Here is a 23,309-nt window from a genome sequence, read left to right as displayed (position 1 = left end):
CATGCCAGAGTAACGCACTGCATCTTCCCATGCTCTTTTTATTTCTCCCGGCCCAATATCTAATCTTGAAACTCTGCTAGAATTTGGCTCTATTCTTCCAGAGTTTTGGCTCCAAGCCCGTAATTCGGTTCATTAACTCTGTTCTACATCCTAATTGATTTTTGTATTGGATAAAAACTAAGATACAAGCTTCCCTTGATTCACATATACTTGTCACCACCTCCCCCCCCCAACTTTTTTATTTTGAGAAATTTCAAATCTATGGAAGAGTTGTAACAACTCTGGAAACACCCATATACTCTTCACCAAGACTCACTCATTGTTAGCATTTTGCCACATTTGCTTTATCTCTCTTTTTTAATCTATACACACACATACTCGTAAAATACATATATAATTTTTTCTTTGTAGTACTTGAAAGTTATTTTCAGACATCGTGACTTTTCACCCCTCAATAGTTCACCATTTATCTCTCCCAAGTACAAGAACATTCTCCTGTGTAACCGCAGTACAATTGTAACATTCAGGATCAGCTAAGAATATTATCTGACACATGGTTCGTTTCTGAAGAATCCAGGCCACTTCCTTTGCAGAATGGTCCTCGCTTTAGATGGAATTGTTTGCTGATGATTAGATTCCAGCTGAATGTTTTGGCAGGAAAACTAGTTAGCTGGTGGTGTGTCCTCAGTCTTCATTCACACTAGGAGATATATGACGTCAGTTTGATCCCTTGGTGAAGGAAGGCCTTATCTGCCAGATGTCACCATGTAAAAGTACCTTTTCTCTTTTTAACAAGTCATCGGGGAGTGATACTTGAAGACTCTGGTTATCCTGTTCTCCGACAGTCTTCCACCCAATGGATTAGCATTCCAACACTTTAAAGTTTGTAAATAAAGTATTTTCTTTCTCTGTTTTCTTTGGCTTGTCTACCTTGTCAGGTGTCAAAGGCGTCTGCAGACCTCATGTCCTACTGTGAGGAACATGCCAGGAGTGATCCTTTGCTGATAGGGATACCAACTTCCGAAAACCCTTTCAAAGATAAAAAAACTTGCATCATCTTATAGAGGAAGAGTGAAACGGTGCCTCCCTTCTTCTCAACAAAACCAATTTATGAGCAGCTCCTTGAAGAGAATTACCTTCAGCTTATTTGGTAACCACTGCTAATAACTAAAATGCTCTTAACATGGAATAATAGATTCTGAAGTCTTTATTTTCCAAGGTGTCCTTTCTCTGAAATGCCCTTTCCTGATTTAATACAGAATAGCAATCTTGTTTTCCATTTGGTAACTATGGTATCATATTGGGTTACTGCTTAAGGAAAGTCAGTCTGGGCCTTTTAAAATACACAATTATATACTTTTAAATATATATTGATCCAGTTATTTCAAAACCTAAATTACCTAAGCCCCTGTCTAGATTAAAATGCCAAGAATAACTTAAGTCCTTTAACCTTTATGTCATAATGTATTCGTAATAGGGTTGTGCCAACCTGTACAGCATACACAGGTGAGGAGTGTACTGTGTATATATGTGTGTGTGTGTGTGTGTGTATATATATATATACACACACACACACATAGCTTTGTATATACACATATCGAAGCTTATTTTCTTATTAAAATTTCTCCTTACCGTCAGTTCCTCAACTCCAGAAGTCATACCTTCATCTTCAGCTCTGTGTAGGTAGAATAAGAACTTCTTTCCATAGAGTTACTGTATAAAAAGTAAAGAACATCCTAAAGGTTGTATTCCGTGTAATTGAGTAATGAAGTCATCTCTTGCTGACCCTCTCAGACTACAATGAACTGTGCCGATTAAAATGTTAAAACTCAACCACAAGCCCTTTTATAATATGAGGTGTTCATTCACAAGGGGCCTTTCGGGCTTCAGTGATCCCGAGTCTAGAAAAGAGAAGGAGGCCCTTGGGGAGGACGCAGGGCAGCTGTGCCCACGCGGCTCACGTTCTCTGAGTCAGGGGTGTGCACCTCTGACATCTCCACCCTAATGATGGGAATCAGAGAGACCGCGTAGCGTGCACAGGAGCCTGGCCGAGAGAAGAGCAGGAATGGGTAAAAACCAGTGGCTATGCTTGGCCACAGTTTGTGATTTAGCTCTCTCTGCCTTCCCTTTCTCTTTCTTCTTCTGTTAGACCATCTATCAGCAGAGGGAGTGCTTACCTCCCCAACCCCAAGTCGGGGAACATGGTGGGAAAGACACATACAAAAACATAAAGCTATCGAGACACAAGCTTCTTGCCAATATCTGCAGTGTCAGTGCCATCCTACCTTGTCCACGAACGATCCGAGAGAGGCTTGGATTCAGTGGTATGCAATGTGGGCCCAAAGGTTCCAACAGCTGGGAATCGGGTTCCTTGATTTTCCTCGGGGCGTGACTGTAGCCCTCACATCCTTGGAATGTCCTGGGGGGATCCCAAAAGCAGGAATCTCCTCCTATGACCAGAGTGTATTTTTACTCGATCAAAGAGGAAGAGAGGTTCTTTTTATAACATGCTCACTTACAGGCCCAAACTATACACTTGTAATATTCTTAATTCATCTTCAGTTCATTCAAAATAACTAAGGAAGGATTAAAAACTTATCCTCAAAAAGGATTCCACCCCAAGAAGGAATTACTTACAACAGTTTTTCCGAGTGCTATACAGTCTTGCCCTGCAAACTGCTAAAATATATTTAGTATTTCTCCAAGTCACCTATGACTTGTGAACAGCATTGTGAATTGCCCTCATTTTTTCAAGACTCTGAAAATCATGCCTCTGCTCTTAACCTCTTGTTATCATACGGCTTGATTCTGTAATACGCCCAATTCCCAAGTAAATTATAGGCCCCTATTCAGGAGAGATAAAGGTTTTCCCTTTCAAAAGGTGAAGTTTGAAATGTACACTAAAAAGACGATTTTACATTTAATGTTTCACTTAAGGAGGCATTCTTTTTCCAAATAAGTATATTTTTCTGATAGTTTCAGAACACTAATCTTATTTTCACTCTGATGTTTAACATCGTTCTTTAAATATTTATAATGTATCTTGTGACAAAGTATTTTCCTGAATTATGTTTATTATGCTGTTATGTGCACATTTTTGGTAGCAAGCAATGTACTCAAACCTGTTCTTTTACCTAACAGAAAACAAATATGTTTTGCTCTATATTTGTTAAGATGTTTGTAGTGGTAAGGGATGGACTTGAGGTCCCAGGAGATTTCATTTTATTTTGCTGGCCAGATATCATAAGGCCACGAGTATAAATGTCATGTAACTTCCTGACCAGATATAGGACATATTCAAGAAAAATGAAATCAAATCCTTTGACGCTGGACCCAAGGGGGAAAAAATTGTAGTTAAATGTTGATTTACTTATATGTGATAAAATATAATATATGTATACATGTCTATGATATGCAGATGTCACTTTTATTTATCAGGCTTTGTTCTACTTACGAAGCCACAGTTTAACTGTTCTGCAGCAGCTGGTTTATGATATAATGGACAAATGCCCAGTGTGTATTATTTTTTCCAACTACCACCAGCATGACACAGTTAATCACATATATACATACAACTTCTTGGCTTCATACCGATGAAGCCATTTAAATATGTTCACTATACTTTCTCTTTAGTGCTGCTTCTGTTAGCTGTGATCTCTTTTCTTTTCATTCTTATATCTTCATTAGTTCATCATACACCTGTCCAGGTGAGGCCTCAGGACCGTGATAAGATACGTTAGACAAAATTTCATGACTCCAAAGAATTTTACAGAAACACATTTTTTTTTTCCTATAGAGAAAACACTTTATATGCCAGGTGGTTCACAAGTTAAGAGGTGGTAACTACTTTTTCTCTAAAAAGAATCAGGTTTTTACATTTCCTTACTTTACTAACATAAAAAGTGCCATCCTTAACCTTTTAAAGAAAGAACCTGATTTGCTTTCTCTGTGTTTGGACTATTTTTGTACTTTACTAATCTTTAAACTATCAGAAAAAAATATATTTACCAATGATTTAGTAATTTTGAGGCATAGGTTAGTTTAGGTAGTGGAGGATGTGCCAAACTTTCTCTTCAGATGCCTTCTTCGCAACCAATTTACAACTAACATAGTGTCATCTGAGTGATTACTATGAATTTTGATTTAAGATCTATGTAGCCCCAAAAAGCGAATTATATTACATGTCAGTCCTTTCTCAATAAAACAAATATAATAGAGAGTGTGTTATGAATTGTATTGATTTCTTTTATGGTATATATCTGTTAATAGAAACAAGTACATTGAATCAAATAGAATTATATACATATTAAAATAGAGCACTTACCTAAAGTTGGGTGGCCTGGATCTTAGTCCTGGGTCGTTTTCTAGCCAATCCTGTGTGCCTGTGTCGTGTGACTTTGGATAAGTCATTTCATCTCTCTGGGCCTCCATTTCACCATCTGTAAAACAGGGGCTTGAAGTAGATGGTGGCTGAGATCCCTTCCTGCTCTTGGATGTCTCGGTCCAATGGTCTACCCCTCTAGTGGTCCTGCCAACGTGTTGGTGCTATAAGCTGCTTCAAATATAAAATTAGTTCGTCTATCGTGTATGCTCATTTATTAGCTTATGAAAGTCCTTTCATCATACAGCTTTTTTTCTAGTTTTATGAACTTGATTACTGTAATAATGTCGTTTTTAGCCATGTAACTATAAACATATATTCTCTTGATGTCTCAGTAAATTTGCATTTGATAAATATAGTTGAAGGGATTTTGTTATTTTATAACATTCTTTGGCTACTCATCTGTCCAGCATCTTATTAACCTAAACACTGTGATCATTGTTTGGAAATCTGTCCTATGGAAAGAATAAAAGCATTTACTTCACTGCTAACATGTTCACAGATTTGAAAGAAGTTTCATTAAAGCACCATTGCTCTCTTTACTGGGTCAGTGCCTCATTGTGTCATTCTACCTGTGTTTTGCTCAACAAATTAAAAAATCAATTTTCTTCCCCTTTTCATTCATTCATTCAGTTAACATTTTCTGAGCACCTGTTGAGAGCCAGGTGTTGAACTCAGTCTCTGATGATACTCAAATAAGACACACCAGTCCAGAAGAAGCTTACAGTCTAGAGGGAGAAGGGTGAAAATGACTGCTATATAAACTAATGATTATGTCACCCAGTGAGAAGTACCGTAACTCAGGGGAACACAGGGCTGTGAGAGCCCAGAGGAAAGAGGGCTCCACATTAATGAAGGCTGAGAAGGCTTCCCAAGGAGGTGATGTTTGAGCTGGGTCTTAAAAGAAGAAACCCCCCCAAAAAAAAAGAAGAAGAAGAAGAAACCCTGTAAGCTTTGGAATGAAGTCTTGGGAGGAAATGACAGGAAGAGGAGAAAAATGGGCTCACAGCTAGTGTGCACAGCATCTCCCGTACTACTTGTTTATCCTGCATAACAGAAAGTCACGAGTGACACAAGTATTCCCAAAGTGAGGAGGGCTGTTTCCCAACAGTCCTGAGACCCAGCAGTGACCGTGGAAACAGATAACAAATGGGAAGGTCATTAGACTTGAAATGACTCATATCCACCAAGTATTTGCCAAAGGTACCCTGCCTCCACCTGGTTCCTTCCCCCCCAGAGCTGGGATTCCCAGAGATGAAGAAAAGAGGACTTCATCCAAAAAGGGAAAACCAGCCAATAAGCACCTGGTTATGGACCAGGCAGCTACAGAGATGGCCCCTGCTTCTGAGAACCAGTACTCACACACTACAAAGAGTAGGCGCAAAAGAGAGTCACTCAACCCTCTCTAAGAAAGGACTGAAGAATTTTGACACTTTGGTCGTGGAAAATAGGAAGCAACTGACAAGCAGTTGCACTGGTACAGCCCAAATTACCGGAAGTTCTTGGGACTTTCAATGGAAGACAGTTGTATTGAGGGTGGTAGATGGGAGGTAGCATTGGGTTTAAAACAAGGTGAAGGGAGGGAAGGTAATGAGGCTAAAAAGGGTAGACTATGTAAGGAAATATGGCAGATAAAATGTTATACTCCCTTAATGTTATGAACAAGGAACTGAAATCTGCAGGTAATGCTGGGAGCTTGGTGTGGGGACGCACGTAATATGGCCTTTCAACTCTCCTGAATATGGGCAGTGATTAGCTTCTCATTGGCAAGAGGAGCAATTGCACATACACATACGGGATATTCACCGTAAGCCGCCTTGTGGGGCAAGGTAGACAGTCTTGAGTATTTCCCCCTCCTTCCTTCCCTCGCTAGGTTTACAAACTTGTGGCTTACAGCTCTGACAGTTGTAGAACCTGGTCTCACCATCAGATGCAGCCATCTTTGCACGACATGGCGTGACTATCACCGTTAGCTGCTTTTCAGAGTACGGCCCTACTTGCTCCTCTCTCGCCTTTACCACTGTGATCAGTAAGTAACCTTCGCCTTCAGAAGAGCCCTTCTCTTGCTCCAATTACCGTCTCCTTATCTGAGTCATTTATGGCTATGAAAGGCTGTTTAACTGTAGGCCAGCCCTGGGCAAACACATACAGTTGGTCCTAGGAACCCTCACCTCAACTATTAATTCTTTTAGGAAACCAATACTTTCTCACCCTGGAGGAAAATGCAGTCCAAATAAGTTCATCCTAAAATGCTAAGGACTTAAGATATGAGTCTGTAGAAGACAACTGGCCCTACAGACCAGGACTGTGGAGAGGGCAATGCTCAGCAAAGAGTAGAAGGTAATAGTCAAGATGTAGGTATCAGGGACAATTTTACCTATGAAACATTGCTATACCCTATAAATCCTCTGAGATGACCTGTCCAGTGAGGAAAGCAAGTAATTGAAATGGTTGAGTTACATAATGATGAGATCTTGAGTTGGGGAGCCAAAGAAATGTGCAGCTAAGACTCCCATATGCAGATTGCTCCTTCTGGCCTCTAGATCCAGTCACGTCCCATCCCTACACACACACACACACACACACACACACACACACACACACACACACACACACACACACACACCCTGCTTAGTGAGAGAAGTGAGAGTTCTAGCCACTAAAAGACCTTCAATCTGTCCTGACATAGGACATTAACCGTGTGACATCACAAGGACACTGTGGATTTGCAAGTTTGTATGCTGGGGACAGTAATTCACTGAACAAAGGTGGCCAGCAGTACCTGCTCTGTGCCAGGCACTGACAGATCTGGTCATTAATGTCCCCCGGGATCAGGGCAAGGATAACCTTAAAAGTTGGCATGTGAGATTTAGATAGTAGACAAATCAGTTTTTTTAACTTATTATTTCACCAGTTGCATATTTTCATATGTACAGTTGACCCTGAACAACATGGGTTTGAACTGCACAGGTCCACTTACATGTGGATTTTTTTTTCTGTAAGTACCTGAACTGTTTCAGATCTGCAGCTGGGATTCTGCAGACGTGGGGGACTATTTACTAATCTATACCATTTTATAGAGGGGACACGAGCATCCACAATTGGGGTATCCATGGGGGGGTGGGGGGCTGGAACCAATTTCCCACAGATACTGAAGGACAACTAAGTTTGAGGCAGCCAAAAGTTATACACAGATTTTCTATTGCTTGGGGGGTGTAGGGGTTCAGCGCCTCTAACCCCCATGTCGTTTATGGTCAACTGTATTAGGAAAGCTAGAACTAGCACAAGTTGTAATAGAAAGTTTCTTTTTAAAATATTTAAATAAAAAGTAAGGCCATTGATATTTTCAAAAATGTAACCATGTAATAATAGCACGGCTAGTACGTGGGTATGGCAAACATCAGAAAGGAGCCTTACGGTGTGTCAGAAGACAAGCTTCTCTTTGGGGAACTGCACTCTAGGCACCCTCCGTGTGCAGCAAAGCATTGCTGCTTTTCAACAGGCCATGTCTCTGTTTCAGTGGCCAAGGCGTTCGATGGCTTGATTCTAAGTAGACCCGTTTAGATCTGACGTTGATGAAGTACAGCTCGATATGGGCCCTAGGACATCTGTTGATATATTCAGACGTGTGTGAGGCACTGGGGAAAGGAAGGACCCAACATTGACACTAGGCTCCGCAGGCACTTCGCGTGTGTTCTCCCATGTACGCCCCACCACAACTCTTAAAAGAAAATCGATGTTATTTCACTCCATCCTACAGATGAGGAACTGAGGCTCAGAGAAGTTCAGAAAGTCATGCAGGATCCTACAACTAAAAGGTGCAGATGCTGGTTTCATACACTTAGATCAGCCCCTGGACTGTCGTCATATGTGTAGCATGGTTTGGAAAGGGGCAAAACAAGTAACTTTAGAAACTTTAAAATTAATCAAGGTAAGATACGCAAATAAGTTCTTCAGTAATCAAGAGTACAGTGGCTGGGGGTGGCTGCTTAGCTCAGTTTGTTAGAACAGAAAAACAAGGTTGCCGGTTTGATCCCCACATGGGCCACGGTGAGCCGCACCTTCCACAACTAGATTGAAACAACTACTTGACTTGGAGCTGATGGGTCCTGGAAAAACACACTTAAAAATAAATCAAAGTTAAAAAAAAAAAAAAGTATAGTGGCGGAGGCCTTAAATAAGAATAAACAATAATACATTCCAGTCACTCTATGGCCAGGTACTGTTTTCAGCATTTTGTATCTATTAATTCATTTAATTCTCACAATAAACCATGAGATGGCTACTATTATTATCCCTATTTTACACATAAGGAAATGGAAGCTTGGCGAGATCCAAAAGCGTATTTAATACACTTTTCAAAAAAACCCTTCATTTTTCATGAGTAGTTAGTATGAAGTAAGAGAAAGAACACAAATCTTGCACTCAGGAATTGTGTTCTAGTCTGACTGACATTAATTCACTTTGCAAACTTATGATTATGATTTCTGGTCCTGGTCTTCCCCCACACACCCCACCCCAAAAAAAACCACAGTTTGGCCTAGGTAGTTGTGAACATTCCTTCTAGCTTTAAATTTTATACAAATTTGAGAAAGGAGAGCAATTCACTTTTGTTTGCTTTTTGCCATCTCTTTGCCAAGTCATTCTACATTTTCCTTCTTAAATTGAAAATCAGGAGGAGAAGAACCAAAGCCTAGAGTATGGGGTCACAGAAGGGTATGTGGGTTTGCTCTGTGTAATTATAGGTATTTAAAAGATATTTAAAGATCACTTCCTGATACTTCAGCCACTGACTCATCAGCAGGACTGGAAAGAATTTTTAAGGAAAAATTGTAGAAAGGTATTTTGTATATAGGCAATTAATAGAATTAAGTAAGCAAAATTCTTCAACAAAGAATCAACAATGCCATAAAAGAAGAGTTCATAAAACCTAACTACAAAAAGAATAACCCACTCAAATATTAAATTTGAATAACAGAGCATTTGCTTTATAGAAGGAGGACAAAGAGGAATTCATTCATTTGTTGAGCTTCTCTTAGGAGTGTAGTAGATTCTGCTAGCACTATGCTAAGTATATCCTAGGATAAACCCAGAAAAGACAAGGTTATTCTCCCAGGATAGTGAGGTGTCAGGGTTAGGGGGGGTTGGACAGTAGGAAGTAAACAGATAAATTACTGTGCACTGAGGTTAATAGTATTATAAGAAGCTGCTCTGCCTTAATGAGTCAGAAAAGGTTTCACAGAGAAGACAATAAATCAGTTGGGCCATGAAGGATGAGTAGGAGTTGGTTAGTAAAGAATAGGGAAAGGATATTCTCAGCAGCAAAAACAGTGGATCCAAATGCTAAGTTCTAAAAAAGTCGGGGGTATCACAGATCTTTGTGTTGGGAGCATGGGAAGGAGAATGTTGATGAGGCTAGAAAGGAAGTTTGGGTCCCGCCAAAGTCCAATAGTTTGTATTGATTATATAGACAGGAGGAAGTTGGTAGAAATTTTATAGCAAGTTCTTGACATGATGACCTTTGTTTTCATAAAGATAATTAGAATAAACAGGAGAATAAATTAGTGGAGACAAATTGGCAGTAGTATTTTTAATCTTTGTTGAGCTCCCAATGGTATTTCACAAGCCTTTTTTCAGTCTTCATTCAACTCCTCCATTCCAAATTTTTATCACCCTCCTCAACCCCTCTCCCCCATGTGTCTCCTACCCACTGTGCAAATAATACTGCCTTCTCTATCAAAAAAACAAAAAATGTTGAGGCATTTGGCCTGATTTCTTAAAAGTTCCTACCTTCCCACATCCAAGTCTCCATCACACCCATCAAAATATCTTCCATCAGATGCATGGGTGGAGAAGCATTGTCCAGTTCAAGGCCAAGCCCTCCAGCTATTCCCTAAGTCCCAATTCTCTTCTCACCTTTTTTAAAATGTTCCCAAGAGTGGTCCACCTTCCTTGTTTTCTCTTCTCCACCTCCCATCTTCTCACTTGGCTGTAATCTAACTTTTCTTTCCACCTGTGTAATGAAACTGATTTCACCCAATAAAATTTCACCCAAAAACTTCACCCAGTGAACTCCTAATTTCCAAATTCAATGGAACCTTTCAGACTCTGCCTCAAGGACCCCTCTGACAGTGTGAATCATTCTCTTCTGTAAACGCACCATTCTGTACAAGCTGGTTCTATATTATCCCCCTTTTCCCCCTCCTCTATTTCCTCGTCCTATGTCTGCCCCTTAAGCCCTTAAAATCCTACCTCAGTCTCAAACTTCTGTCCATGATCCATTGCTGCTCTTCTCACTTTCCCCATACTTGAAGATCGCATCCATCCTCATTGTTTTTATATGCTCAGAACACATCAAACTCAAATCAAAACACCCAGCCTATATTTTGTCTAAGCATCAGACTTACCTATTCTACTGGTAACAGTCTCACAATATTAAACCCATCTCCCTTCCGTAAACTGTAGCAGCACTATCATTACTAACTTGCCCTCACTGGAAACTTGAGAGGCATTCAAGAACTCTCCCTCATTCCTCACATCTAATCACCCAGTCTTACCTATTCCATTTTCCAAATACTTCTCAAATCCATTCCTGATTTTCCTCATCGACTACAAGTTCAGGCCCAACTGAATTACACTTGACTGAACTACTTGACTGAACTACTGCAAAAGCCTCCTGTCTAGACTCCAACCTCTGTGGTTGGCCCTGGTATTCGGGTAACCGACTGTTTACTTGGGACTGTCCCACTTTTAGCTCTGAAAATCTTGCAGTCCAGAAATCCCTCAGTCCCCGTTTCTCACCCTAGTTTCATTTGCAAATGAAACTAGCTTGAGCACATTACGAAAAACCCATGGGCCTCACTTCAGGTACTGCTGGATGCAGGAGTTCTGTTTTCAGGTTTCATCTCTGCCCTTTGCTCTTGAATAGACTTATTTCTTGTGGCAGGCAAGCTGGCTGCTAGCAATCACAGACACATCCATCAGCTTGGCAACACCGGAAAGAGATTCTCTAGCAGAAAAGTCTCAGGGAGATCTGATTGACCCAGCTGAAGTCACATTTCTATCCCTGACCAATCATCATGGCCGAGAGGATTGGCCAGACCTATACTACCAATTTACCCTTGAGGCTGGTGTGAAGGGTGCTAATGAAAAAGAAGGGTCGCAGAAGGAAGAGGGAGGTGGGCAGGACAGACAGAAACGATGAACAGCTGTCCTTTTACATTGCACTCCCCTCCAGTCCCATTTAGCACACTGGCTGGGCAATTGAATCCATCTGCGAAGAATGAGCCCACTCCAATTTAACCATTTGACTTTTCTACGTAAAATCCTCAGCGACTTTGCACTGCTTGTAGGACAAATTCTTGCTCCTTAGAAGGGCAAACAAGGCTCTCTGTGGTCTGCTCTCTCTACCTTTCAGCCTACCTCTCTCCACTCCCTTCCTTAACACTTAATCCTCTAGCAAACACCACAGACTAAAAAAGTTCCTCATGCGCCACACCTTTCTCCCCTGACCAGCTCCTAACTCATCCTTCAAGACTCAGGTCAATCATCTCCCTTTTCTGGAGGGCTTCCTCCCCACCATCACCACCACCATACACCTTACACACACACACACACACACACACACACACACACACACAGAACGCATGCCCAATCTTGCCATGACACCACGCCAACTTGAAAATTTGCTGTGCCTGTCAGCTTCCTATACTACACTGCAGGTAGCAACTGTACCATCATCATCTTTATATAGAAAATTCTAGCACAGTACTTGGCACACAGTACATGCTCAACATTTGATTTTGAAAAGAAACTGTTCTAATAATTGAAATGAGCAATAAACAACCAAATTACGTTGATAGAAATGGAAAGGAGAAACTAGATTAGTGGAACTTAACATAATTTGATTGGATGGTATCTTTCCATATTCAGTTCTGTTGGGCCATGTAGTTTACTGGGTGGTTTCTTTTCTTTTTTCTTTATTTTTTATTTTATTTTATTGGGGAACAGTGTGTTTTTCCACGACCCATCTGCTCCAAGTCAAGTCATTGTCCTTCAATCTAGTTGTGGAGGACACAGCTCAGCTCCAAGTCCAGTCCCCATATTCAATCTAGTTGCAGGGGGCACAGCCCACCATCCCATGCAGGAATTGAACCAGCAACTTTGTTGTTGAGAGTTCGTGCTGTAACCTACTGAGCCATCTGGCCGCCCCTCTGGAAGCTCAGCAGCAGCTCCGTTGTCTTCAATCTAGTTGTGGAGGGCGCAGTTCACTGGCCCATATGGGAATCGAACCGGCAACCCTATTGTTCAGAGCTCACGCTCTAACCAACTGAGTCATCCGGCCGCCCCTATTTTCTTTGTTCCTAAATCACCCTCTAATTTACAACGTAGCATAATTTCATAGAGTATATACATAACATACGTACATAGAAAACTACCCACTCATGGGAGATGCAATTATTATTAAATTAGCTTACATATATCGAGTGCTTCCAGAAACTAAGTTCTTCCTGTGCATTTTTTCCTTTAATTCTCACAGCAAACCAATGATATAAGCCTTGTTTACTTTCCCACTTTATAGGAGAAATAACTGACACTAACTTTTCCAAGTTCTAGCTAGGATCCAAGATCCAAGCCCAGGTTTTTCTGGCTCTAAAAACTCATTGTCTTAATTGCTATACCCTTCATCTTTTGCCAGTTCTGCCCTTCCCGGTTACACCAAGAAGCAAAATGAAATCAGAAGGCTCTTCTCCAGGTGAACCATTTCTTGTCAAGTGATTATTTTGATGATTAAATATAATGATTACAATATGGGGATATAATCAGGTGTTCAGTACTGCTACTAAGAAAGTTTGCATCTTCTCTGCCATTAAGTGTGAGAATTAAGTTCTCAGACACATAATTGTAGAAACTATGTTAGCATAAAAACAAATCACGTTTCCTGTGAAGCTTCTGAGATGAAAGAGAACAATTCCTAGAATTCCCTCCTCCTGCTTTTTGTCTCCTTGAGTTTTCCTGAGGCTCTGTCCCACTTATTGGCTTAAAGTAAAAGATTAGATCCAATTAGTTTCATCCTCCTCCAGGCTAAACTCTACAGTCCCGTTGGCCTCTGAGAGACAGCTCAGGTATACAGAGGCCTGAGTTCACAGTACAATTCCGATTCTTTCCCTTCTTTGTCATGTGACTTTGGAGGTGTCTCTTGACATCTCTGAGCCTCAGTTGCTTTAGCGAGGAGTTAAATAAATGTGAAAACACTTTATAAGCCAGAAAGTGCTGACAGATATAAGAAAAAGAACTCCACTCACTTCTTACCTTGTGCCTAACGCTGAGCAGTCTGCTGTCCACAAGCAGGTTGTTTTGATCTTGCCGATCAGCTGCTTCTTTGTCTCGTCCAAAGTACCCAGCTCTGTGTCTGGCACATGGCAGGTCTATCGCTCGGTCAGTTCAAAGCAGTGCTAAAAGCCATTCTGTTTGTGGATTCACCCGCCGTGTGTGGTTCTTGTAAAGTGCAATATTCACCTTAGTAAACTAGTAAATTCTCTGTCCTGGGTAGCAAATTGTTTCAGTTATACCTCTTCCCTGGAAATCTCTTCAACCTTTACAGAGAAATGTGTATTCCTCAGCTCCTGGTGGGCTGACATCAGGGAGACCGGAAACCGATCAAATGAAAGCTTCTCCCTCCACTTCCCCTGAGATTTGTAGCGTGGTTCTGCTGAATTTCAGCTGGGACATCTCCAAGAGATCTCGCAGCATTCCTCAGACTTCCCTGATAATAAGAATTAACCTGACGCACTTGTTAAAAAAATTCTCAGCCTTATCCCAGCCCCATTTAATCTGAAGCTCCTGGGAAAGGGTCTTGAAGCTGTATTTTAAATAAACACCCCTGGGTCTTTATCATCTGAACAACTTGAGAACTTCTGATAGTGCAAACACCTGGTTTTACACAGGAAGATTCTGAGCCCCAGACTGAGAGATAGGGGTTGGGGGTGAAGGGTAGACCTCACATGCCTAAAAGGATTAGGAAGGGAAGCCTAACCTTATAGGGAGGGGTGTGGTCTGTGGCAAACTGGAAAGCCTTATCTAAAACGGAGGCGCCTCCTCTCAGCTCCAGCTAATTGCTGTGCAACGTGGACTCACTGTCGCCACATACAGCAGATTTTCAAGAGACACCAGAAATCAGGATTTTTCTAAGAAATTTCTCCATGTTGACAACGGATTAAAAAAACAATTTTTTTTTAAATATTGTGTAAGCCAAATTTCTCAGGCTACCAATTTCCAACCTCACTTTAAGACTTTGTGAGCCATACCGTGTTTCCCCAAAAATAGGACCTAGCCAGACCATTAGCTCTAATGCGTCTTTTGGAGCAAAAATTAATATAAGACTCGGTCTTATATTATGTAAGACCCGGTCTTATATTACAGTAAAATAAGACCAGGTCTTATATTAATTTTTGCTCCAAAAGATGCATTAGAGCTGATGGTCCGGCGAGGTCTTATTTTCGGAGAAACACACTAGTTTCATCTTTTCCTTGCCTCTCTCTCTCATCGTGGTGATAGCCCCCTCCCTATTTCTTCTCTCATGCACATTTTTAAATGGCTTTTTAACACCTAATGAAAGAAGCCTGGCTTGCAGGGCCCTTCATGGTCTGGTTCCTACCACCTTTCCCACACCACTTGTCATTAGAGGACATGGATTCTAGAGCCAGACAGTTGGCACCCTGGATTTGCCACTTACTCACAATATGACTCTGGGCAATTTAATCTCTCTGCCTGTCAATCAATCTCTTCATCCTCACAATGGTGATAATAATATTTCAATTGGGTCATTGCTAGTGCTGATGATTTACTACTAAGTAAAGCACTTGGGACAGTATGTCCCAAGCATGTTGCACCATGTAAGTGCTATGGTTGCGCCCAGAAGCTAGCCCCAAACATGGGCTGAATTCATCCCCTCCAGAGCTGCAATTCCCTCTCCTGGACCAAATGCTCTTCACAGCCCCATCCCCACCCCCCCAGCAGGCCTCTTTATCCTCAGTGTCCCACTGGATCTGGCAAAGTGTTCCCAGGAACGCAGAGGCCTTGAACCTACCCCATCATCATTTATCCCCCAGGATCGCAGGGGTCAGTCATCACCACTAAGTTGTGCACATCCTTCAAGTCCTCGCTTTTTCACTTTTGTGGTCTTGGGACCTCACATAGTGTGTGGGGACAGAGTCCCAGAGAGCAGTTTCCAGACTCTCGGCCTCACGTGGAAAGGTGCTGGCTCGGGTAGTAGATGGCCGTCAGCTGTAACCAGTTAGCCAATTAGCCCCTCACATAATTGCCGTGGCTGCGCTACTGAGTAGAGTCCAGGGGAGTGAGTCGGTGGGTTGGTGGGTTGGTAGGCAGAGAAGCAGAAGGCAGGTTGTGGGTTGTGTGACTCCAGCCTCCAGTGAGACTGTAGTGGTATGACTCCCCTACCTATGGCTCCGTGGGTATTCCTTTTTGGCCTCACCATATCCTGCGTTCTTATGTGGGGAGCAGGACCAGAGCCCCGCAGGCCCGCTTCGCACGACACATGGCCAAGCAAGCGGGGTCTCCCGCTTGACACAGTGCCAGGTACATGATGGGCTTCAATAAACAGTGTTACAGGAACGAATGTGCTGATCTCATTTGCCTTATTCCACTATAAACTTCTCAAGGACAAGCGCTCCTATAGCTGCATCTGTGTCCTTCCCGACTTACAAGGGTTCGACTTTCGATTTTTCATCTTTGCAATGGTACAAAAGCAATACTCCATTCAGTAGAAATCGTACGTCGAATTTTGAATTTTGATCTTTTCCTGAGCTAGCGATATGCCATACTCTCTCGTGATGCTGGGAGAAGGCAAGGAGCACAGCTCTGGGTCAGCCACTAGATCATGAGGGTAAACAGCTGGAACTCCACATTGTAGGATTAAATGCGTTTCCACCTTCCCATGGGGTTTACGCATCCCCCATAGCCCCATTGTAAGTCGAAGAGCATCTACTGTAATTTGTGCTGTTTGCAAAATACAATGCCAGCTTCTGATCAAAGAGCTTACAGACCTTTCTCCCCATTGCATCCCCATCTGCCCATCTGCCCTCCAGAGATCTCTACCCTTTGAACTCCCACGCCAATTCTCTGGCCTTTCATATGTTACTGGGCACATTTTTGCTTTGGATTATATCGATATACATGTCTCACTGCTTCCTAGACTGTAAACTCCGTGACGCCAGAGAACGTGTCTGACTTTTTGCAGGCCCCAAAATAACCAGCTAGTCCCTTGCCCATAGTAAGCACTCACTAAATATCTCTTTGTGGTCTTCATGAATACAACCTTCTTAGAGTTTATGTTTATCTAAGGATTGTTAGAAAGAAAATTTAAAAATTCAACACAATTAGCGGGACACCTGGACTGGCCTGGTGTTAAATCATGCCAGTCAGAGTGTTGTTCATCTGAAGGAAACACTTGTCACTGCTTGAAGCCTTTTACCACATATCAAAGAATAAAATTTAACCAATATAGTTTAAAAATGAGGAAACAATGATTTTACAAAGGTTACAGTAAGGTAGCTCAAAACATGTTTTGGAAATGCTTCCAATTGATAGAACAAAAAAAACCTCTTTCCTAAAAATGATCTATTTTTTTCTCTAGCTGGGAAATAATGTATGTATTTTAGGAGATTACTTACCTTCATGAATCCTTTCTTTATAGAAGTTTAACTTACTAATGGCCTTGGTTAATTGTAGAAAGGAGGAGGCAATGCTATTTATGACACTGAATAAAGTTGCCAGTGGAAAAAATAGGTATTTTCCACATACAACATACCTTAGATAGATCAGATCGGGGGATTTCTGTTCCCTGTAGTGACATTTCCACCAACTTTCAGTAAGTATGTTTAATGTTGTTTAAAGCAACAACTGCAGAATATTGGTATCAACTAGGGGTAGAAGCCATCCAGGTAATTGCACTCATGTATATAACTAGCTCAGTTTTCATGATTGGATTTTTCAATGCCGTGTTAATTTTATCCTACGTTTGATCTAGAAAGAATAACAGTTAAAACCTAAAACAACAGTATTGCATTAATTGTTGAGATTTTACTAAAACAAAACAATCAGAAGAATGTATACTGTCACTTTATATCTGTAAGCACTATGAATTTAGAATAGAGATTTGAAACTCCTTTCTTAAAATACATGTTATAAGCAACAGACATTTCTCTGAGGCCGTAAGTTTCCCTGTGGCTATCGCCAGGACACACTACGATAGGTGATTGAGCACCTATCATATGCCAGGTAGTTTGCATTGATTAATACTTCTAAATCATTCATTTAGTCAACAAATATTAATTCAATACCTACTGCTTGCTGAGAAGTGTGCTAAATTCTGGGCTATAACAACTCTGCAAGATGGGTAATTTTACGTTTTACAAATAAGGACAACGGATGGGAGGGACTAATACTGGCGAATCCCCATGCTCTTTCCACCATGCAATGCTGCTTCTCTTCCCTCTGCCTTGCTAGTTTAATTCACTTACCTTTGCAGGAGGGTTTTTAAACCAAGTAATTGTGGAAAAGAATTAAAAACACTACTTTAGTAGGAAGGTAAAAAAAAAATTCTACCTTTTAAAACTCACTGTTCACAATCTTTTGGTAATATAAGGAACAAACATTAAATACCAGTTACGTTTTAGATTGGGGATTGGCTTACATAAGATACAAGCCTAAACAAGGACTCAAAATCCACATTTCTCACAGATGTGGTAAAAAACAGAAACTTAATAGCAAGGTGAAGGGCTCATGGGCCTATGTTATTCATAAAATATGCAGAAACTTGGAGCTTTTTGTTATTATTAGTTTTTTTTCTTTCCCTCTCCTCTGTTTCTACATTTTCCTGATTGCATGTAGTCATGACAAGGATGGGAGACAGATGGCAGGGAGCCATGGGGGGTATGGTTTGAGGAGGAGGCAAAAAATCCTGTGGACTAAAGCTATGTTAGGTTTTGCCTCTGTAAGCATTTTGGCTTTCTTTTGCTATTATCTACATGAGATTGGTGTAGTTAATTATCAAGTGACTTGTTCCAACTAAAAGTTGATTGTTCTGCTGAAGCCTTTGATTTCTTTTGCTCTTTTCTTCCATCTCCCATCTGATGTAATTTAACCAGACCCCTCAGGACCATAGCAGAAATGTTCAGCTGGAAGGCTCACAGCTCTAGAAAGAGAATAAGACACCAGAAATCTTTGCCTGACCTCTTCCATGCACAACCCTGGACTGTTACCATCACTTCCTAGTTGGTCTTCTTACCTAGGCCTCTTATCCCATATCCCAATAACCCATCTTTCAGAGTCCCCAGTGTTATCTTCCTAGAACACTGATCACGTCACTCCCTGCCTGAAGGCCTCTGCTGACTGCCCAAAGTTTACAGAAGCAAGCCCAAATGCCTCAGGGTGACACACAATGCCCTTGACAGTCTGGGCCTAATCCCCACCTACCTTTTCAACCTTATCTCTCCCTATCTTTCTATACCAGAGGCACACACAGAATCACCTTTGTTCCCCACCCCCAACAGGTTTTGGTCTTTCAGGCCTCCACACTTTTGCACAAACAAGTGCCACTGCCAGCAATATCCTTTTCCTTTGTCTAGGTGGGGAAATGAAACTCATGTTTTAAGACCCACCTAAAATCTGTCCTCAGTAAAAACTTCATTGGTCTTGCAGCTAACTTTGGTAACTCTCTCCTCTTTGCTTCCTGAGCATTTTGTGTATAATCTTACTGTAGCACCAAAATCTTTAAACTGTAATTATTTATTCAGACTTGCAAGTTCAATCTCTAAAACTTCTTTTCCCCAACTCCTCTTAAATCACCTTTGTTTTTCTGACTTTGGACATAGTGTAAAGCAGGGCATCAGTAAAATATCTGTTAAATAAAGACTAAATACAAAATAAAATCATGCCATGTCCATCCCAAATTTTTAAAACTAGAAAAAAACCTATACATGCATATATACAGATATATACCTACATATAGACACACACATACTATATGATTTCAGAAGTTTTAATTTTTCCATGTTAAAAAAAATTTGTTTAAAATAAAGTCCAAGTTGAAAAACCAAAAGCACACATTAAGAAATTATGCAATTATTCCATACCAGTTTATTGTAGGTACTGTTTCAAAAAAATTATAGCATAAATAACCTTTCATGTCATAAAATAACTTAGTACAATTTATAATAAAACTTTGAGAATTTAACATCTCATCAAAATACAATAAAATATGGTTTTAAAATATGATTAAGCTTTTCTGCTTTTCTTTTACTCGAGGGCATACAAACCAAAAATACCCAAACTACTGCCGCACATTTAAACTTTAACAAAGCATATTTGGTTTAATCAAATGTAACTCAACCATCCTAAATTAATACATAGTTTGTTTTCCTTCCTGCGTGGTTCTTTGTAATTCTTGTTCTTTTTGACTTATATTTCTGTTTCAACAGTTTCCTTCTTCATTTTCACCTCTTTCCATCTGCAAAGTCATCTATCTCCGGGCCCCCAGAGCATGTAGTTGAACTCACTCAGCCCCTTGACATCAATTTCTGTAATCCTTGCATCACTGTAGGGAGTAACTGCTTGAGTAACTACAAAGGTATTTCAAAACTTCAGTGCAATTTGGTTCAGTTATTTTCATTCAGATGCCATCACCGTTCAGGAAGATTAATCACTGGAACCCACTGATCCATGTAGCGACTTTCCCGGCAAAAACAAATAAGTTGACTTAAGGCAGGATCCTTCCATTGCGATGAATGTGGATTCTAGGGACAATTTTAGAGAAATAAATTTACTATTAAAAAAACACTATCAGCATTTGCTAATAAGTACACTATTTTTCAGGGAAAGACACTTGAACATTCTATACTGGGGTTTTGTGACATGGAGACTGGTTACAATCACAAAAATATTTTCTTCCAGGAGGTGGCTGGATGGCTCAGTTGGTTAGAGTGCAAGCTCTGAACAGTAGGGTTGCAGGTTCGGTTTCCACATGGGCCAGTGAGCTGCACCCTCCACAACTAGACTGAAGGACAACTACTTGGAGCTGATGGGCCCTGGAGAAACACACTGTTCCCCAATATTCCCCAATAAAATTTTTAAAAAATTATTTTTTTCTAGTTAGTTGGATTTCCTGCAAAATCATTAAGGGTAATTCTGTACTAAATTATACCCTGCGAAGTGTGAACTCATGCAACCCACTGAATCACATACATGTTTGCATGACAATTATTCAGTTTTGCATGAGTGTCATTCACAGGTTTGTCCTACCAAACTTGTACTGTGGCACAAACCTGAGTGAACAACTTCTGAGAAATATTTCTAGCTGCCCATACAATGAGATGAGAGCTGATAGCAGTTAACTATTACATAATTGCCACCTGTTATCCTCCAAAAAGAAAAAGTTTTTTCAGGAGTAACAAAATAATTGGGCTGCCACTTAACTAGACCAGCCAAAAAGTAGTAAAATATAAAAGACAAAGCTATCACATTTGCCTCTACACCTACAAGTTATCTACCTACCAAAGGTTTTTATCAGGGGGTTAAAAAAAAACAAAAAAAAAGAAACCCTCCACTAAAAAAAAAAAAAAAAAATGCAAGATTGCAGAGAAAAAATTTCCACTCTATCCTCTTTATGTATTTCTAGGGAATTAATGAGGCTTGTCTCCTACACCATTTCTATTTTTAGCTTTGACTGGCAGAGAATGAAGCTGACTCCTTAATGAGGGTGAGCCAGGAATTTATTTGGCTTTATCTAATCTACCCTGCTAAAGGAATTAGTCACGGGAGGTAGTACAGATGTAGGTAGGGAGTAGTTGGGCTGACAGTGCTGACTCACAAGGATCTCTTCCGCTGCTGGCAGCCTCCGACGTGCTTAGGCATGTTCTGTACCAGAGAAAATCCTGATGATGAAACTGGCACATCTCGGCTGAAAGTCCTGCCACACTCTTTAATGGGGCAAAGGCAGCCACGCGCTTGACGGGCACCTATTCTGCAGTCAGGCAGACTGTCCGCCCTGGCTCACTTCCTTCCAGTACTCCGAAACCGCGACGGGCGGGCCCGCAGTTCCCTTCTCCCTTACCGTCACCAGCACGCAGTGCAGGTCTGGGGGCTGCTCCGCGCCCTCGCTCGCCGCGGGGTTCGCGTCGGTCTCCAGGAGCAGGAGCTCCGCCAGCCGGCCCGGGTTGCTGACGCGCAGGATGTTGATGTCGTTCTCGCAGCAGAATGCCTGGATCAGGGTGAAGTGGATCTGCAGAGCCACATCTCTGTCGTCGTCCTCGTCCGCGGCCAGCAGGCACAGAACGACGTTATCCGGGTCGCTGCGGGCAGCGGGAGGGGCGGGTGAGCACAGAGGCGCTGCGGGCCCGCGCGGACCCACCCGGCTCCCGGGGGTCGTGCCCGGACCCGCTCGCTGCCTCTGGGGCAGATGGAAAGCAGCAGGAAGGGGCGCTGCAGGGCGAGGGGCACCCGGCTTGGGCGACCTCTCCGGGTTGGGGGTGGAAAGGGGTGCCACGAGGGACACGCGAGGGGCCCCACTTACACGTTGAGCAGCTTGGCCGCCTCGTACACCCCGACCGTGATGGTGCGCTGACTCAGAGCTTTACTCAGCACTTCCTCGAGGGCATCCCCCACCTTATCCATCCTACACACCGGCAAGAGCAAAGGGTCGCGTCAGCCCGGGTCTCCTCAGAACCTTCGGCGCCCCCTCGCCCTGCACCGCGACCCTCCCTCCCGAGTGCATGAGTCACCGCGCACCTCAGCTTCCTGCAAGCCCGGGGCTACCCCGGCCCCGTCACCCCCCATGACCCCTCGCACGCCCCGAGGCCGGGTGTCCTGTTAGAATCCCCGAGAATGCCACCCGCCACCCCCCCGCCCCAAGCGGACTGCCAGTCCCTGGCGCAGGGCGCAGCCACAGGCTGCCAGCCGCAGGAGCCGCACGACAGGGAGGGTCGCTTCTGCCCTTTGCAAAGGCAGCCTAGAGGGGCTCGGTCGGGTTCGGGAGGAAACACTCTTTCCGTCCGCCGGCGCCCCTCTGGAGGGTTCCCGTAGGGGAAAGGCCGGAGGTGCTCTCTGCAAACTTTTACCCGCTCGTTCCCCAGCAACCTTCCACAGCCTGGTTGCACTTTGGTGGGCGCAGCGAGTGCAAGTTCAAGGAGAGGCTTCGGCCGACTTACCTTTCGGTCTTTTGCTCTCCAGCCGAAAATTCCTCCAAAGTCATATTGCAACTGCAGGTCCCCCACAGAGAGAGAGCGGCGTGCGGGCTGCTCCTGCCACCGTGGGCACGCGGGCGCCGGCTCTGTGCACTCCCTCAGGCCAGGCTCCTCTAGCACCCGCCGCCGCCGCGCGGTCCGCCCCTCTCGCCCCGCTCGCTATCCGGCCCCTCGCCTCGCTTAGCCCAGAGCAGCGACGCCAACACCGCAGCTGCCTCACAGCCACTGAAGGACAAAGGCCGGGCTCACTGGAGTTATCCTGCTACCCTCCAGCCAACCACCTCTCGCCTCATTTGCATACGCGCAACCATTGGGCTATGCAAATCAGCTTGCTCCGACAATTTGACCCCAGCTCCTGGAACAAGGGCTGAGAGGAGCGGAAGGGGGAGGAGCTACGTGGAAGGCGAGCTTAGGGATAGGGGAGGGCGGGGTCCCAAGTAGGCTCTCTTATCCTGTGGAGGGGGTTGGCAGGACAAGGAGGTCTTTGCAGTGGCAAGGAGTAGGGAGGAGGGGTGTCTTCAGCTTGGGCTGCAGAACGCTGCCAAGTGTTTTTCTAGTTGGTGCACATTTTTTTTAATTGTCGTTTCATGTCTTTTGTTTTTAGGGGTTGCTATTAAAATCTATTTTCGGGGTTAATGCACCCAAGTCTAGTAATTATTAGTAAGAAG

At 42.7% G+C, this 23,309-nt stretch overlaps 2 protein-coding genes across 6 annotated transcripts in view; one reads left to right on the top strand and one right to left on the bottom strand.

Moving 5' to 3' along the window:
* The window catches only part of GNG12 (G protein subunit gamma 12), a 108,460-nt gene extending 103,537 nt beyond the window's left edge, over positions 1-4,923 (top strand). For all 4 annotated transcript variants that reach the window (XM_033115058.1, XM_033115059.1, XM_033115060.1 and 1 more), the window contains exon 4: positions 939-4,923. In XM_033115058.1, coding sequence (XP_032970949.1) covers positions 939-1,064 — 126 coding nt within the window. In that variant the 3' untranslated portion in view covers positions 1,065-4,923. The remainder of the gene's footprint in view (positions 1-938) is intronic.
* Positions 4,924-19,500: 14,577 nt separating this feature from the next.
* Positions 19,501-22,882, bottom strand: GADD45A (growth arrest and DNA damage inducible alpha). Of its 2 annotated transcripts, XM_033116004.1 has the most exons (5): positions 22,606-22,882; positions 21,972-22,073; positions 21,513-21,750; positions 21,270-21,316; positions 19,501-20,196 (listed from the first exon to the last, which is right to left on the bottom strand). In XM_033116004.1, the coding sequence occupies exons 1-5, from the start codon at positions 22,647-22,649 to the stop codon at positions 20,160-20,162; spliced, it is 468 nt and encodes a 155-aa protein (XP_032971895.1). In that variant the 5' UTR covers positions 22,650-22,882; the 3' UTR covers positions 19,501-20,159. The 2 variants fall into 2 exon arrangements, with proteins under 2 accessions (XP_032971895.1, XP_032971894.1); XM_033116003.1 differs by lacking the exon at positions 21,270-21,316 and having other exon boundaries at positions 19,867-20,196; positions 22,606-22,878.
* Between the last annotated feature and the right edge of the window lie 427 nt (positions 22,883-23,309).

Source organism: Rhinolophus ferrumequinum, chromosome 9 (assembly GCF_004115265.2).
Source record: "Rhinolophus ferrumequinum isolate MPI-CBG mRhiFer1 chromosome 9, mRhiFer1_v1.p, whole genome shotgun sequence".
NCBI classification, from domain to species: Eukaryota; Metazoa; Chordata; class Mammalia; order Chiroptera; family Rhinolophidae; genus Rhinolophus; species Rhinolophus ferrumequinum.
This window is presented reverse-complemented; position numbering and strand designations above follow the sequence as displayed.

Coding starts and splice junctions, on each gene's coding strand:
- GADD45A (XM_033116003.1), bottom strand. CDS start 22,649: ATGACTTTGGAGGAATTTTCGGCTGGAGAGCAAAAGACCGAAAG. Junction 22,074..22,605: donor GGAGAGCAAAAGACCGAAAG/GTAAGTCGGCCG, acceptor GCCGGTGTGTAG/GATGGATAAGGTGGGGGATG. Junction 20,197..21,512: donor TGCACTGCGTGCTGGTGACG/GTAAGGGAGAAG, acceptor AATTGTCCCTAG/AATCCACATTCATCGCAATG.